This window comes from Diabrotica virgifera, chromosome 9 (genome assembly GCF_917563875.1).
Source record: "Diabrotica virgifera virgifera chromosome 9, PGI_DIABVI_V3a".
NCBI classification, from domain to species: Eukaryota; Metazoa; Arthropoda; class Insecta; order Coleoptera; family Chrysomelidae; genus Diabrotica; species Diabrotica virgifera.
Genome location: NC_065451.1, coordinates 128,660,477 through 128,676,764, shown reverse-complemented (window position 1 = coordinate 128,676,764; position 16,288 = coordinate 128,660,477). Strand labels below are relative to the sequence as shown.

The window sequence follows — 16,288 nt, the reverse complement described above, 5'->3', positions numbered from 1 at the left end:
AATATATATGTGTAAATAAATTTTTTGAAAACATTAATTAGTTAAAAACGCGATACTATCTCTCACGTCATGTATGGAAAATTCATGAATTAATTATTATTTACTGCTAAAATAATCTTTGCATATTCAAATATTTGTGGCTCTGAAAACTAAGGTTATATGTTTTTATAAGTCAAGTTCTATGCCTAAATACACGTTGTCTATAATATCTATTCTTTTTTTATCTACAGTGTTGCATCGACTCAAACGGTGCATTGTTGACGTCTGTGACGTCACCGTCCATACTGTAGTCAGCGCGTCGGGGTACATCAGACCACGTGGAGTTAAAGTCACTGATTTTCACACTTTAACTCTCACGCGTGGTAGGTATCCACAAAGTATCTACAAATAGTTTATTGAAAAGCCACTAATTCAACAATAAAAAAGAAAAATAGGCAGAAGCACAAATTTACCTTCTCAAACAGAAAATCTGGTGAGACTTCAGGGGTGGTTCCTTGGGAACATCCCTAGTTAGCATTCCAGGTTTACTGCCGTTGCAGGGCAGAGTCGACAATTCTAGAAAGAATCCAAACCAGTGTTTGAATTCTATTGCACTCGAAGATTGTCGGCAGACAAAAGACTACTCTTCAGTATCCAAGTATACTGCCTTTCTGACCTCTTAAAAAGCGCACCATCATGGCACCAGGAACAGATACTGTTTCTGGTGCTGCCTCCAATTCCGGAGATGGTGGAGGGGAGATACCATCCCTCTACGACGATCTCCCACCGGAAATTCCCAATCTACAATGGTACGATATGTCTACCGAATTATTCTCAAGCGACGCGTTTGTCGACCAAGAGCATTACGCTCATGTTATGGCCCACATGATCAGGTTTGGCGCCAAAAAATACCCAGACACTTGGAGCCAAACCATGGACATACTCTACAAAAACAAGAATGAGGCTCTGGTCAAGTCTTTCATGACTAGTGCCCCTTCAAAACCTGCTCCTAATAATGACAACTCTAACGCCAAATCCACTGATAAAACCGAAACTCCTATTTCTCAGGAAGATGACTCCGATTTTGTTATGCCTAAGTATAACACTAGATCTACGAAAAAAAAAACGAAAAAAACTTTCCTCCGATTCCAAAATAAAAAAAAACGTCTAATTCAAACTCCGAAAATAATGCTACTTCTTCTTCTTCTTCTTCTAATACTTCTAAACCTGCTGCCACAACTACAGTTACTTCAACTAATCAACAGGCTAAAACTTATCATTATAAAATCCTTAACATTCCGAATACCATCAATTCTCAAAGGAAACTCTGTGCCATCTTAAATACCAACGAGCTACTTCGAGGAAACATAATTCTCCTCACCTACATTCCCAATCAACTTATGGCCTATCTCGAGACTGGAAAACAGTTTTCAGTCGATGAGATGAGCCACAAACTTCAAAATAAAACGGGAGACACATCCATTAAAATCATCTCCAAATATTCCAACAACAACAACTCGTATAGCCCAAAAAATCCTAATCCTGGCTCAACCTCTAAAGCACCTCAATATCAGCTGGTCGCGACAAATATCGACGTCGAAATGACCGAGGCTGAGATGAAGGAGGCCTTAGAGGAACAAGATATTCACATTTCATCTGCAATTCGAATTATTGCCCGCAAAGATCAACGAGTCACTAAGTTAATGCGCATAAATTTCACGACAGAAGGGCAATACAACTTCGCTCTAGCGCATGGCATCAAGATCGACGCACAAATCAAACGTTGCGAAGCCCCACATTCCTTTAGCCTGTCCCATCCAACTACCAAATACTGCAGCCGATGCTGCCTGTCGGGTCACGATATCGCAGAATGTCGTGACAGACAATCAATCTGCCCCAGCTGTGGTAGCAAGGACCACAAATTCTCTAACTGCCCTACAAAGGACGTTCCAAAATGTCCTAACTGCGAGGGACAACACGCTGCCTGGTCACCCAAGTGTCCAAAACGACAAACGCCTCCTACTAGCCATCAGGACGCTAAGCCTGTATATCCTGAAAAGAGGGTACCACCAAAAGTACTTTCTGAGGAAGCTAAAATTTTTATAACCTTTAGCACCATGTTAATGGCTAACGTTCTCCCTGACCGCAGAAATCACATCTGCAAAACCGCATCTGAATTGTCAACTTTGGCATACGGTCACTCCATCTCGTACTCTGATAGAGATAACAGAGTACACCTAACATTTGTCCCCCAATTTTAAATAAAAACAAACGCCTATGGACTGTGTTATTGGAACAGTAAACTGTAATAGCCTCAGCAGGAAGAGACATCTTGTCAAACACCTGCTGACAACAAGCGATATCCAAATCCTTTCCCTAACCGATACAAAATCCAAATCCTGTCCAAATTTTACCGGGTACACTACGTACCATAAACCCAAAAGCCAAACCTGTAACGGGAATGGCATCCTAATTCACAAAAACATCCCTACTGCACCACATGTCATACCTCCCAACATTCCTATACAGGATATCGACTTTATTGCGGTAGACTTGCTCCAAAACAACGAAATAATAACTGTAATCTCTTACTACAGAAATCCAATAAGACCCCTTTCACTAGAGCTAGTCGAATATTTTTCAACACTCGACAAAGCTATTCTAATGGGCGATCTCAATTGTAGAAATACTCAATTCGGTGATACTCACACTAAAGCTCAAGGCAGACAACTCTCAAATTTAATATTAGATCTGCCAATCTACACAGAATCACCAACACTGATATAACGTTTTTGAGCCACCTGGGAGCGTCCATTGTCGACCACATATTGTGCACAGAAAGCATAGTGAACAGGTTCGACGATGAATGCTTCATAGGTGACTCAATCACATCAGATCACGTCCCATTACTAGTCAAAACAGGACTATGGACCAGGGGCGGATCCAGGATTTATGTTTGGGGGGCACCATTGGGGGGTCTGGGGGGTTACCCCCCAGAAAGAGGGGACGGCCCTCCCCCGAAAATTTTTTGGAATTTAAGCCTCTGAAAACAACGTTTTTAGCACATTTTTGTTCAAAAAGTGCAACTTCATTTTTCTTAAATTCGTGTTTTTTAATGGGTTTATGAAGTTTAGTTTCTTTGGAGCAGTGCCTAAAACAGAGTAGTTTAAACGCACTATCCTTTTTTCGATGTTGAAATAAACCTAGGTGATACTTTAATTTTTTCAATTACTAAACTAATTAAGTTATATGACCAAAAAAACTGAAATACAATTAGTGTCTAAAATAACGTTATGAAAATTGTTTATAGGTACAGTAAATAAAAAACACCGTTTTAGTTAATAGGTAAGTCTATTTACATAGGCCTATTAAGTATTAATGTAGTTAAATATGTATACAGGATTGGACAGTTGTTAAAACCAAGAAATACATAAAAAGAACAACTGAAATAATTAAAACTGTAAAGTAAAAACATGTTTAATGAATAAGGAATTCATTTACTAAATGTTCAATTTAATGAAAAAGACAACTTCCGCTTGTGCTTCCTTGCAAAAAGTTTCAACACTTCATCTGGATCTAAACTGGAAGCTATTTCCCGGTGTATGTGCAAACTTGCCAGCCCATTAAGTCGTTCCTCCGTCATGGTAGACCTTAAGTAGGTTTTTAATCTGCGGAGAGTAGAAAACGATCGTTCAGCAGTACTACTGGTCACAGGTAGTGTGCAAATAAGCTGGAGCAACACTGTTATGTTGGGCAGATCGGATGAGTATTTCATAGCTTCAGCAGGGTGTTTAGGGAAACTTTCTGAACTAGAATTCCACATGTGTTTCCAAATACTCAACTCTCCTTTCAAAGCTTCATAGCATGGGAGGTCATTTTCATACAGTTTAGCCCCTTCTAAAACAGAGTCCTCATAGAGATCTGAAAATTTACCTAGTACTGGTAGAAGCATCTGGAGCTTTCCAATCTGGACCAATTGATTTTTTGGAAATCTATTTTTCATTTCACAGACGAGAAAATCCAAAAAAAGGGAGATAAATAGACAATCGACAGTAGTCTTCAACTGTGTCAGTTTGCACATTTGGTCTGTTTCTTTGAAGACCAACTAATCTTGGTTTTTTTAATTCAGTTCCCATTTTAGAGGCCAGGTTTTGCGCTTTTTCAAACAGTCTTTTGAAACACTCTTCATTGTTTGCCCTTTGTTCTTGCATGCTCTTCAGTGGCGGATATAGGAAAATATTTTGGGGGGGCCCAATAACCGGGGAATCCGGGGGGGGGGGGTATGGAATAAGCAGAGGGGGGTTCGGGTATACTCCCACGAAAAAAAATTTAAAGAATTGGTATATTTTTATTTTAATTTAATATTTTAAGTTTACAACTTTATTACAACTTTTATATTTTAAGTTTACAACACAAAATCAAGGTTTCTTGGTACACTCGCAAACTTGTCAAGAACTTCTTCATTGCTTATTGCAAAGTCTCTGTGGATTGAAAGCAACGCTAGCCCATTAAGCCTATTTTCCGAAGTGCTATTTCTCAAGTATGTTTTTAGCCTTCTTAAACTTGAGAACGATCTTTCCACGGTTGCCACGAAACAGGCAGAACTGCTAGCAGTTTTAATAGAACATAAATGTTTGGGAAGAAATCTTGGTCACATTTTTCAAGAGAGCTTACGGCTGACTTGGGAAGATTTTCATACTTCTCTTGGCTCCACCTTTCTTTCCACAGCATGAACTCGCTTTCCACAACCTCTTTATGGGACAAATCCTCTTCATAGGAATTGAAAGCAGGTTCCAATGCACAGAAATCAGTTTTGATACAAAATTCTGGAAGGATGTTTTGTAAGGATGCAACTGTTTCCTTGTGAGACTCAAAGCGTTCCTTCAGCGAATTGCAAAAATCGTCTAGGTAAGGTAAATAAACAGCTCGGCGATAGTACTCTTCTTGGGTACTGTATGGAACGTTGTTGCGGGCTGTTTGAAGGCGGCAAATTCTAGGAACCTCCTCTTTAATCTTAAGTTTGTCAGCCCGCTCCTGTATTTGACTATACAGGACTTTAAAGTTGTTATCGGCATTTTCCCTTTCTTTTGAAAGCAGATCTAAGACATTCGAAACATTTTTCACAGCCTGTGTGAGATCTAAGTTCTTTTTTTGAAGATTCTCAGATAAGTTATGTGTTTTAGACAGCATATGGCTCAAAACAAAAGTATTTACAAGAAATTGAAATTGAGTGATAGAACTACCTAGAGCGTGTGCCTTAGGCGCTGAGTCACTTGATTCTTCTTCAATTTTCAAAAGGGAAAGACTGACGGGTTCCAATAGTTCCTTAAATAAAAGCACCGAGTCATGCCTCTCCACCCATCTTGTTTCACATAAAGAAATAAGTTTCTTTTTCTTTTGTTCAGGACAACATTTAGTAATGGTTAATTTTAATACTTCAGTTCTTTTGGCTGACTTATGGAAGAATGCGCAGACTTCTTTAATAACGCCCATGCAATTTTTTATAGAAGGTATGTTACTTGCATCTGATAAACATAAGTTTAGGGTATGTGAAGAACAGTGTGTGTACAACGCTAGAGGCAGTTTCTGTTTGATGCACGCTTGCACCCCTCTGAAGGGCCCTCTCATCGTGGAAGCACCATCGTACCCTTGGCCTCTCAATTTGTTCAGGTCAAGCCCTAAGCTTGACAAGGTATCCAAAACTGTGTTAGCTAATGCTACCCCAGTAACGTCATACACTGGAACAAAAGTCAGGAAATCTTCTCTGATTTTATATGATGAGTCGTCGACATACCGTACACAAAGAGAAAACTGTTCAACTTGACTAATGTCAGTTGTTTCGTCTGCCAAAACAGAGTAAAAAATAGATTTTCTGACATTTGTGACAATCTGACTTTGAATCAAATGACCAAACGTGCTAATCAGTTCATTTTGAATAAAAGAACTTGTGTACATACTCTTACCACCACTGCTCAATAATTGAAGTTTTAGATCATTGTCTCCACTGTTAGCCCTGTATCTGAGCAAAGATCGGAAATTTCCATCATTTTTTTCTGGCTCTTCTAAGCCTATTCGTGCACTGTCACGGTGGCCTCTTAGTGCTATTTGTTGCCTCCCGCAAAATCTTATACTTTCTATTATAGGAATAAGCTTTTTCCTGTTTTCTTTAATATCTATTATTCTTTGAGCATTTAGTTGATTGATAACACTCTCCGATTTTTTAGTTACAACAGATTTTGTATTTTGAGCTACCAAAATTGATCGTTTGTGATATGTACATTTTTCGTGTTTACCAAATACTTCTTTTGCCTTTTTCAAATTAGTGAAAGCCTTATTTACCAATGCCCCTGACATTTGGTGGTCTCCTTTTCCTACAGTTTCGGAGTGAGAAAATATTACGCAGTATTTACAAAATGACCCAGATTTTTCCTCGGAATATGCTAACCACTTAAATTCTTCTAGCCATTTCATTTGAAAAGATCTAGCATGGTTTGAACTAGAAATAGTAGGAAATTTATATCCAATCGGAGGTTTCCAAACATTTTCTAACAGTGAATTTTTTTCTTCATTTGTTAAGCTTTGAGTAGAGTTGATTTGACAATAGTGTCCAATATCATATTTGTTTGCTCTTACTTGTAATAAGCCTAACTGGTTACGGTCCTCTGCTACTGGAAATGGATCGGTGCTCGTAGTAGCAACAACAGAAGACGCAGCATCATTGCTAACGGCACAGTTAACTTCACTAGGTTCACTTACGTTTAGCCTTTTCGTAAAAAAGGTTTCAATTGAAGCTTGTCTCTTCATAACGAAATGAGCTGAACTATATAACAACGGATAACAACAAACGAATAACAAATAAAGCAAACTCAACACCACTTAATTGCAGTTTGTAACTGACGCTTCTCTGAAAACAATCAACACAGCATGCGCCGAGAACGTTCCGCACAGCGTTGCCATATCGCTAAAATTAAAGCGGTAGTAAGTAAAATGTACTGGCTCCGTTAAGAACGACTCTGAGCAAAGTTGCCGTTTAGGGAGATCCCAAAAAAGGAAGGGGAGAATAATGCACGGACGTAAGTGAGGGGTTACCATAATTAGCACCTACTTCCGAGTCCGAGCTTTTTCCCCTTTTTCTTGTTTAATGTCTTAACAATTTTTCTATTACATATTTTTCAAAAATTTTGGAATTCATTTGACAATGATAATCTCCACTATAAAATAGTAGTGTAGGCTCTATAAACCAGTTATGCTCCTTGGATAAATCCTTCCGAACAGCCAGCATGCACAACAAACAGTATATATCAATCTCCATAAAATCAATCAATCTCCATCCACTTTAATATTTTGTGTTAACTTGTATTTTTTAACTTCATCAACCATTTTTCATTTATTTATTTTTATTTCGGGAGGGGCCCGGGCCCCCTCGGCCCCCCCCTTATATTCGCCCTTGATGCTCTTGAGGGTAGCATCTATCAATGTCATTGCATTGAGTACATCCATATACTCAGCTTGAAGTTTCCTAGCCAGTGGTAGTGTAAGAGTCATAACATTTTCTAAAACCACTAAGCTCACAATGAATTCCGATGAAAGAATGCTGTGTAGCAAGGAAAACGCGTTATTTCCAGCCGCTTGGTCAGAATAAACCATAGTTTCTAAAGTAGCATGTAGTGAAGGCAGAGAACTCAAAAACGTCAACACAGCGTCATGACGTTCTAACCACCTTGTCTCACAAATTTTTTTCACAGCGTGCTTTCCCTTTTTAATTTCCTCATTCCTTTCATCATCAAGTGCATGTAGTCTCTTGGCAGACTCTCTAAAAAAGTTGGCTACGGATGAAACCACTCCAACAGCATTTCTTATGGCAGGGATTGTACAAGCCTTGCTAATGACCAAGTTCAGTCTATGGCTGGCACAATGGCTGTACATGGCCAGCGGTTGAATTTTTCTAATTCTAGCCTGAGCTCCTTGAAACTTCCCACTCATATTTGAGCCCCCGTCATAAGCTTGTCCTCTGCAATCAGCTATGTTAATGCTCAGGCTGTCTAGAGCTTCTAGTATTTTCTGCGCGATGTTTTCTCCCGTCAAATCTACAACATCAATGAACATGATGAAATCTTCTTTAATTTCCAGCGTCAACTTGTCTAAATAGCGTAAACAAATAGACAATTGTTCCTTAGTGGACATATCTGTTGTTTCATCAGCAATAATAGTGAAAAACTGTGCATATGTTATCTGTGAAACTATCTGGTTTGTAATTACTTCTCCACAACATGAAATTAAATCGTTTTGAATGGTCTTACTTATGTACGACGCATTTTTCCCACATGATTTAACATGTTCCTCAAGTTGTTTATCTCCAGCATCAATCCGAAATCTCAGAAGGGCTCTAAAGTTACCTTCACGGTGTGGCTCACTGTCAGTTTCATTTAATAATTGACCATCATCTCTGTGACCCCTAAGTGGTATATTCTGCATACCACAAAACATAATAGTTTTAATGATGGGTATTAGCTTCTTCTTATTCTCCTCTTCAACAGCTTTTTGTGCTGAGTTGAGACTACAAACGATGTCAGCCCTTTCGCCGTCCATTACTAAGGAAAAATGTTTGCTGGCTATCATGTTTTCATTGTGGTACTTGGTTCCATTATGGATTTTTAATGTTTCAGTAGCCTTCTTGAAGGTTTTCATAGGTTCCAGTACCAACTTTCCCAGCTTTCCGTCACTTTTACCCCCCTCTCCTCGTCCAAAAAGTATACACACTTTACATAAGCCACCATCTAATTTCTTACTATAGACTAGCCAAGGGTATTGTTTTAGCCAACTTGTTTGAAAAGATCTGTTTTTCTTACCTTCTATATTCAAGGGAAACTTGAATTCTGGTGATGGCGTCCAAGGGTTTGTCAGCCACTCATACCTTTCGTTATTACTCATAATAAGAGTTTCATTTTTATTTATTAAATGTCCAAAATCACGAGGGGGAATTTGCAACTCACTCTCACTACTGTCCGATTTAGGTCCACACTGAGATGGTTTGCTTGCTGTTGAGGTTGAGGATATGGGTGTTTGCGATCCATTTGTGTTTGACAATCCTTCATTTACAGTCTCCTGATCAACCTAAAAGAAAGTTGTAATCATATTAGTCTTAGTTTCGTCATTTGTGGGACAGTTTTAAGACCACTAACGCGTCCAATTTAATACTTTTCAAAATTTTATGTCTAGTCTATGCACCTGCACGTACAACTCGCCAACATTTAGGGCTAATTTGTGCTGTTATGTGATAGTACCGAGACCGAGTGCATTTGGCGTTTTTAAACATGTAAGAGTAAGAGTTAGTGTCTTAACCAACCCTATTTATACAATAAAACAGTGTAGAGAGACAATATGTATAACTATATAAGTTTACTTCTTGTTATACGCCCATAGAAGAACCATGTAAAAAATCCCGTGCAATAAAATTTTGGATAAATTGGCAAAAGTTACCTAAGCTGAGTTATTAGGCTGGAACGACACACATTTGATTCCCCATTAAAAAAAAACTATAATCGCTCACTTGCATTCCTCGGCCTGCGGCCTCGGTACAAACAATATAAATAATACTGATAATAGACTATGAACAACAAGCAGTAACAACAAATAAATATGTGTGCAGCAACAATAAATAAAATAACTAGTCTGACAAGAACTAACAATAAACTATAAACGCAACGCAAGCAGTAACATTCGTTAATATATGAACAACAACAAGATACAGACTAAAGAAACAGATAATAAACTAAAAATGCAACAATAACAATTATTAAATATTTGAATAACAACAGATGTGATACAAATTTGAACAATAAATAAAAAAGAGAGATATATGAGAGATATATATATATAATTGCAGTTGGTTTAAGATTTGCATTGTGCTTTTTTAACGTCAGTGACAAAAATAATCATATTAGGAGAAATTAGGTTATTTCTGTGGCATCTACTACTAATGAGGATGTAAATTGGTATATTATAATTTTTATGACGTAAAAAACTAAGTATGTTACAATAATTAACGAAAAATGTATCTTTTATAATTTACAAGATAGCCTAGGCGGCCTAAATAATAGGCTAGGCCTAGTCTATTATTTAAGCTCTGCTCTGAGCTGCAAAATGTTAAAAGTTGTGTAACAAAAATTTTTCTTTTTTTACGGCCGAACCTATAAAAAATATGTACCTTAGTAGTAGCAACATTAAAAATAATGGTAGGCCTAAACACTACTTTGGAAAATTTGCATGCTCAGAAGAAAACAAAAACTAAAACCATTTTGAAATAGCTATGAAATTCAAATAGAATAATATATCATCCCATCGGAATAACATATCAGTTTATATTTAACTTCTACTTTTTTATGTTCAACCAACATTTATATATCCTAATGCTCAAGTGCTGACTTTCGATCGATACTTCTGTTAAGTGAGTCTATCGTTAAAAATTATACTACTTTGAGTAGGCCTAGTAGTTGTTAAGACTTACCTTTGCCTTTATCTTTTTTGAAAAGAATGAATCTAATCCTAATTGACGTTTCATTACAACCACAAGGTCCACAAAGCTATAGAAATAGAGTTGACTGTTGAGGTTAGGTCAGAGTAACAATTGCACTTGGCAGCTCCAGCTCACTCGACTTAAGTGACACAACTACTAACTACTAACGGTCGAACGAAAAATATCGATTGCTTCCGCGCAGTTGACTTGCGCTGTTGCTCATATTTCCACGACTGTAGAAAGCCGGCCGAAACACGATTTAGGCTTTAACCTTGGACTTGTCAAGTCAACTGGGGCAGGCAGCTCGCGGCTGACTCACGACTCACCCTAGAGCAGTGGTGGTGATTTATTGTAGCAAGAATTTACGTTAATAATGTATCTGTTTGGATATTATTAGCTACTTGCAGTAAGGTAGCTAAAATATTGTAAGTGTTATTTTATCGGTAAAAAAAAACCTTATGAGGGCTTGGGGGGGCACGTGCCCCCTGTGCCCCCCACTAGATCCGCCCCTGCTATGGACCCCTCCACCTAAACTTACCCACATCTACAAAAGAGATTACAGAAAGGCCAATTGGGAACTATTCCGTGAACACGTCTCTCAAAATATTCCTCAGTTAGGTAATACCATATCAATTCCCGAAATTGATATAAAAATCGCACAAGTCGAAAATCTTATACGAGAAGCATCCAATCGTGCAATTCCAGAAACAAAATATAATATCTATACTCCAACTCTTCCGCAACCAATCCTCGCTAAAATCAAAGATAAGCGCCGCCTTCTCAGAGAGTATAAAAGATACCGCCTACCAATCATCAAAACAGAATACAACCGACTCTCGGCAGCAATCAGGAGAGAGGTCAACGCCCACAAAGATCGACTTTGGAGGGAGGCGACCTCCGGATTGGATTATCGAGACGGTGGTAAATTCTGGAATAAATTCAAAATCCTAACGAGACAAAAAATCGAAAAAGATTCTCACCTCATTGAAAATAATCGAATTCTGTCAAATCCTCAAGACAAAGCTGAAGTCTTCAAAAGAAATCTTCAAAATACATTCATTACCCCAGAGAATCAAAATTTCGAACAACAATTCCGAATAGATACTGAGCAGAACATACAACGAATGCTGGAAAATCCAGCACCCATAGTAGGGCCCAACTATCAACAGATAGTAGCCCAAACTGACACAGAAACCGTCAGGAGACTGTGTAACTTTGGCAAAAACACAGCTCCTGGCCCAGATGGCATACATAAGAGATGCCTCAAACAACTTCCTGATGCAATTTTCCCGCTTCTAACAAGAATAATCAATGCATGTCTACTGTTAGAATATTTTCCTAATCCTTGGAAAATATCTAACACAATCCTGATCCCTAAACCAGGGAAACCCACTACTAGCGCTGAATCCTATAGACCAATCTCGCTTCTAAACACTCTAGGCAAGGTCTACGAGAGGCTCCTTAAGGAAAGGCTCGTAGAACACCTAGAGAGCCACAATATCTTACCAAGTTTCCAATTTGGATTCAGAGCTAGTCATTCCACAAGAAATGCATTGATAGAAGCAACAACTTTCACTTCTCAGGCAATGAATGAGCGCGGCAGACTAGCAGTTGGCATCTTTCTGGATGTCCAGAAGGCCTTCGATCAAGTCTGGCATGCTGGACTTATCGAAAAACTGCACCGTGCTGCTGTGCCCATTCCTTTCCTGAGGATAATAAATTCCTATCTAACTGCTCGTACTGTTCGGGTAAAAGTTGCAAATTACATCTCAGAACCATTCACTCCTCAAGCAGGAGTGCCACAAGGTTCCGTAATTGCGCCTATATTATACACAGTCTATAACAGCGACCTTCCTAGCCCTATAAATCCTACAGAAAGTATCTTGATATTCGCCGATGACACAGCCCTAATCACCACTGGCCCACCTCTCCGTAAGAGGGGGGAAAGCTCGGTATTCGATAAAGCTCAAGCACAACTAGACAGAACTGTCGAATGGTGCAACAGATGGAGAGTGACCCTAAACCCTGCAAAAACCCAACTAATATTATTTAGAAACCCCAAAAACAACGCTGTTCCCCTGGAACAGAACAACCACATTAGACTCAACGGTGAAAGGCTCGTTTTCGCCCCGTCTGTTACCTATTTGGGTGTCGAATTATCAAAGACACTCAACTGGGATAGAGACGTTAAAAACACTCTAAACAGAGTAAGGAACAGAGCCAATCTACTGAAGTGTCTAATGGGAAGAGGGGGTACAAGCAGGGCCACTCTCCTTCACACATACAAAATGTTTGTAAGACCGCTGATCGAATACAGGGCTGTCCTTTACTCTACACTAAGTCCGAAGCATATGCACTCGGTCTTAGCCACGGAGAGGAAAATCCTGAGAAGGATAATGGGCGTGGGGTTCGACTACCCATCGGCTGAAATCCATCAACTAGCTAACATCCCCTCGATTCAGGATAGAATCAGTAATCTTAGCAAAAGATACGTCCTAAGAACGATTAATAGTAATAACATCAGAGCTAAGGAGGTCCTAAAAACCAGAGTTGACCGCAGAGGACAAATGCGCACCAGGAACCCAGCAACAAAAGTTCCCTTCTCGCCAGCCAAACTTCTAAACTTGGCAGGCAACGAACTTCCTGATGAGTATTGGAACGTCCAAGAAACAATACCCCTATTTTATCGTAGACAATAAAAAGTCTACACTCCCAATGCTGAATCCAAGAGCCGTTCCTAAAATAATGATTAAATGAACTTGTGTCTAGTAGCAGCACAGCACAAAAAACCCAAAAAATACCCAAAAAAAAAATATACATAAACTCAAAAAAAAAAGATGTAAATGGCATATCGTACCACTCTAGATAAACCCCCAGTCCACTCGTCTGGACAACTAACCAACCTGTCAACCATAAAATTCGCACCCAAGACGCTTAATACTTCTAAAACTCCCCCCGCAAAAAAAAGGGGGGGAATCTGCCCTCGAAGAGGCTGCAAAAGCCTAAACGAGGTTATTCAACATGGATTCTTTTTTTATGAAGGGATGTTTCTACCTGCTCCCCAGCACTACTGGGTTGTCGAAATTATTTGTAGTGTAGAATTATAGAATAGTGTGCATTTATTTGAATGTGTACATTAATTTCCATTGAAGGTTGTTTTTTTAGAAAAATAAATAGAAATCTTACTGTACTTTTTGTAAAATGTTGTTACATATGTAGTATTTGTGCGAATTTAACAGGGTATGTAAAGGTAGATATGTAGTTTTTGTGAAAAATCTCAAACAAAACAATATTAAGAGGAAACAGTAGCGATCAACAGGTAGCGAAAACGCGTTCCAAGATTGCGGCTGTAATTTTGAATATTTTTTCGAGATATTTATCACACGTATTCGTAATATAATAAAGAATGGCGGTACAGAGCCCAATTTGAAAAATATATTAATATGTGGAAATTACTCTGTAATTAAATACAATATTAAAAAAACGAGCCTGTACCGCCATTAAACAGAGCAAAAAATACACTTTCTTCAAATTAACTTTTTTATCCGATGCCTAGATTTTGAGTCATTTTGGAACTACTAAAAATTTTTATTTCATTAGTAGTTCCAAAATGACACAAAATCTAGGCGTCGGATAAAAAAGTTTATTTGAAGAAAGTGTATTTTTTTGTTCTTCTTAATGGCGGTACAGGCTCGTTTTTTTAATATTGTATTTAATTACAGAGTAATTTCCACATATTAATATATTTTTCAAATTGGGCTCTGTACCGCCATTCTTTATTATATTACGAATACGTGTGCCAAACATCTCGAAAAAATATTCAAAATTACAGCCGCAATCTTGGAACGCGTTTTGGCTACCTGTTGATCGCTACTGTATCACCTTAATGCATTTAAAATAAATTTATTCATGAAATGTACAGTGAATTAAAGTAAAAGTAATTAAAGTTTAATCTTCTGCACCACGGCTGTTGTCCTCGTTGTCGATATCATTAAGAGATATTATTTCTTTAACAGCTATATTTGAATTCAAAGAATAAGGATTTGAAACATACTTCTTCAACTTTTCCAAATCCTTAGCTTTAGAAGGATTCAGTGGCAATGAAGACTCATATAGATGTTTCAGCTCCAATTCTTTGGGTAACTTCCGTTTGTTTCGTATGTTGATCCTATGCCATGGACCCGTAAATGTATATCTAACTAATACATATGTAAATTCTTTACTCATTTTAATCATTCTAACTTCTTTTAATTTCATCGCGGGTTTACTTTGACGGAAAAATACTTTTCAACGGCTTCCTTTATATTTAAGAATACATCATGTGTAATTTTGTCAACTTTGTATGGAGATGGGTTTACACGAGCGTTTTGCATTATGCTGTTCCAATCTTCTGGAATCTCTGCAGTACACTTTCTTTTCTTGGTACCAATTAGACTAAAATCTTGGTCGTTGGGTAAATATGTATGACCTCTAATAGGAAACACATATTTAATGGAGCCAAACAGACCGATAGCATGTACCAAGCAGTACAGAAAATAGACCATAACATAATTTTTGTTTTGTCCTGAGCATCCATCACTTATCGATACTAAATTTCTGGAATATATTTCATTTTGATTTAAATATCTGGTTTTGCATGTAATCAAAGGTGAGCAACATTATCTTATTTTGTTGTGCATCTTGCTTTAGTTTTCTTTTAATTTCAGTAAACTTTTCAACCTTCTTCAAATGCAATTTGTGCCCAGTTTTAAGTATGTCTATTTCTTCTAAATTTGCCAACTGAATTTTTAGCTTATAACCATCACATGTGGCATATGTATCAGTTCGTGGAAGACCAAACTTGAGATTGTACTCATTTTTGAAAACTGACCAATACACTACGTATGACACCTGTATTTGATACATTTGTAAAAATAACTTATACAGTTTATTTACCGACAAATCCTCAGGCAAATATCTACAGTTGGGTTTTTTTTAAGAATAATGTGATTGTCGTGTACTAAAAGATTCAATATGATGGCGGATTAGCTTCAAAATTTCCTCTGGTGTTTTCTTATACCGGTTTGTCTTGTGGCTGCCTCTCTTTGGGTGTTAATACATTAGAAGAAATTAGATCTTGAAGCCTTCTAATGCGACCTTTTGTAACACCATGTATATTAAAAAAGGCAGTAAGGCATACAGGCTGTTCTTTTACATCCATACGAATTTTATAGGAATCAGTGGCCATTCTTAATTTTTTAGGTGGTTCTTTTGAATGTCTTTTTGGGTAGGATGACGAAATATAACTTATTAGGTAGGCATCCTGATCGTTTTTTACTCCCAAATCGTTAAAATGGGTCAATATCTTTTGACGTTGTTCCTCGGAAATTTTTTCGTAACATTTATATAGCTTGCATCTAAAACAATATAATATTATTGTATGTAGTTATAGGAGAGAAGGTATTTCAAAAAACAACACTAGTATTAGTAACAGATACTTATAGGTACTTACCTACAATCAGGTCCTACTTTGCGAGCTGGGATTAACCTTCTTTTATGGTTAATGTGTTCAACACCTTTAGCTTTCTTCATTTTGATGACATTGTCCTTTTTCTCTTTTTTATGTTTTCTTTTCTTATTCAGTCCAGAGACGCTTATTTGATCATTCATTTTTATCAAAAATGTCAATATAAACTTATAAACTAAATTTTGGGGTTAGGTTATATATTATTTGACAGCTTGACACAGAACACAGATACATTTTTCACAAAAACTACATAACTGTTCAAATATAATATGTAGTTTTTGCTAAAA

At 37.6% G+C, this 16,288-nt stretch overlaps 1 protein-coding gene across 1 annotated transcript; it reads right to left on the bottom strand.

Moving 5' to 3' along the window:
* Positions 1–4,536: 4,536 nt before the first annotated feature.
* Positions 4,537–10,746, bottom strand: LOC126891355 (52 kDa repressor of the inhibitor of the protein kinase-like). Its single transcript, XM_050660532.1, has 4 exons — positions 10,487–10,746; positions 7,726–9,093; positions 6,319–6,777; positions 4,537–5,373 (listed from the first exon to the last, which is right to left on the bottom strand). The coding sequence occupies exons 1-4, from the start codon at positions 10,538–10,540 to the stop codon at positions 4,537–4,539; spliced, it is 2,718 nt and encodes a 905-aa protein (XP_050516489.1). The 5' UTR covers positions 10,541–10,746.
* Between the last annotated feature and the right edge of the window lie 5,542 nt (positions 10,747–16,288).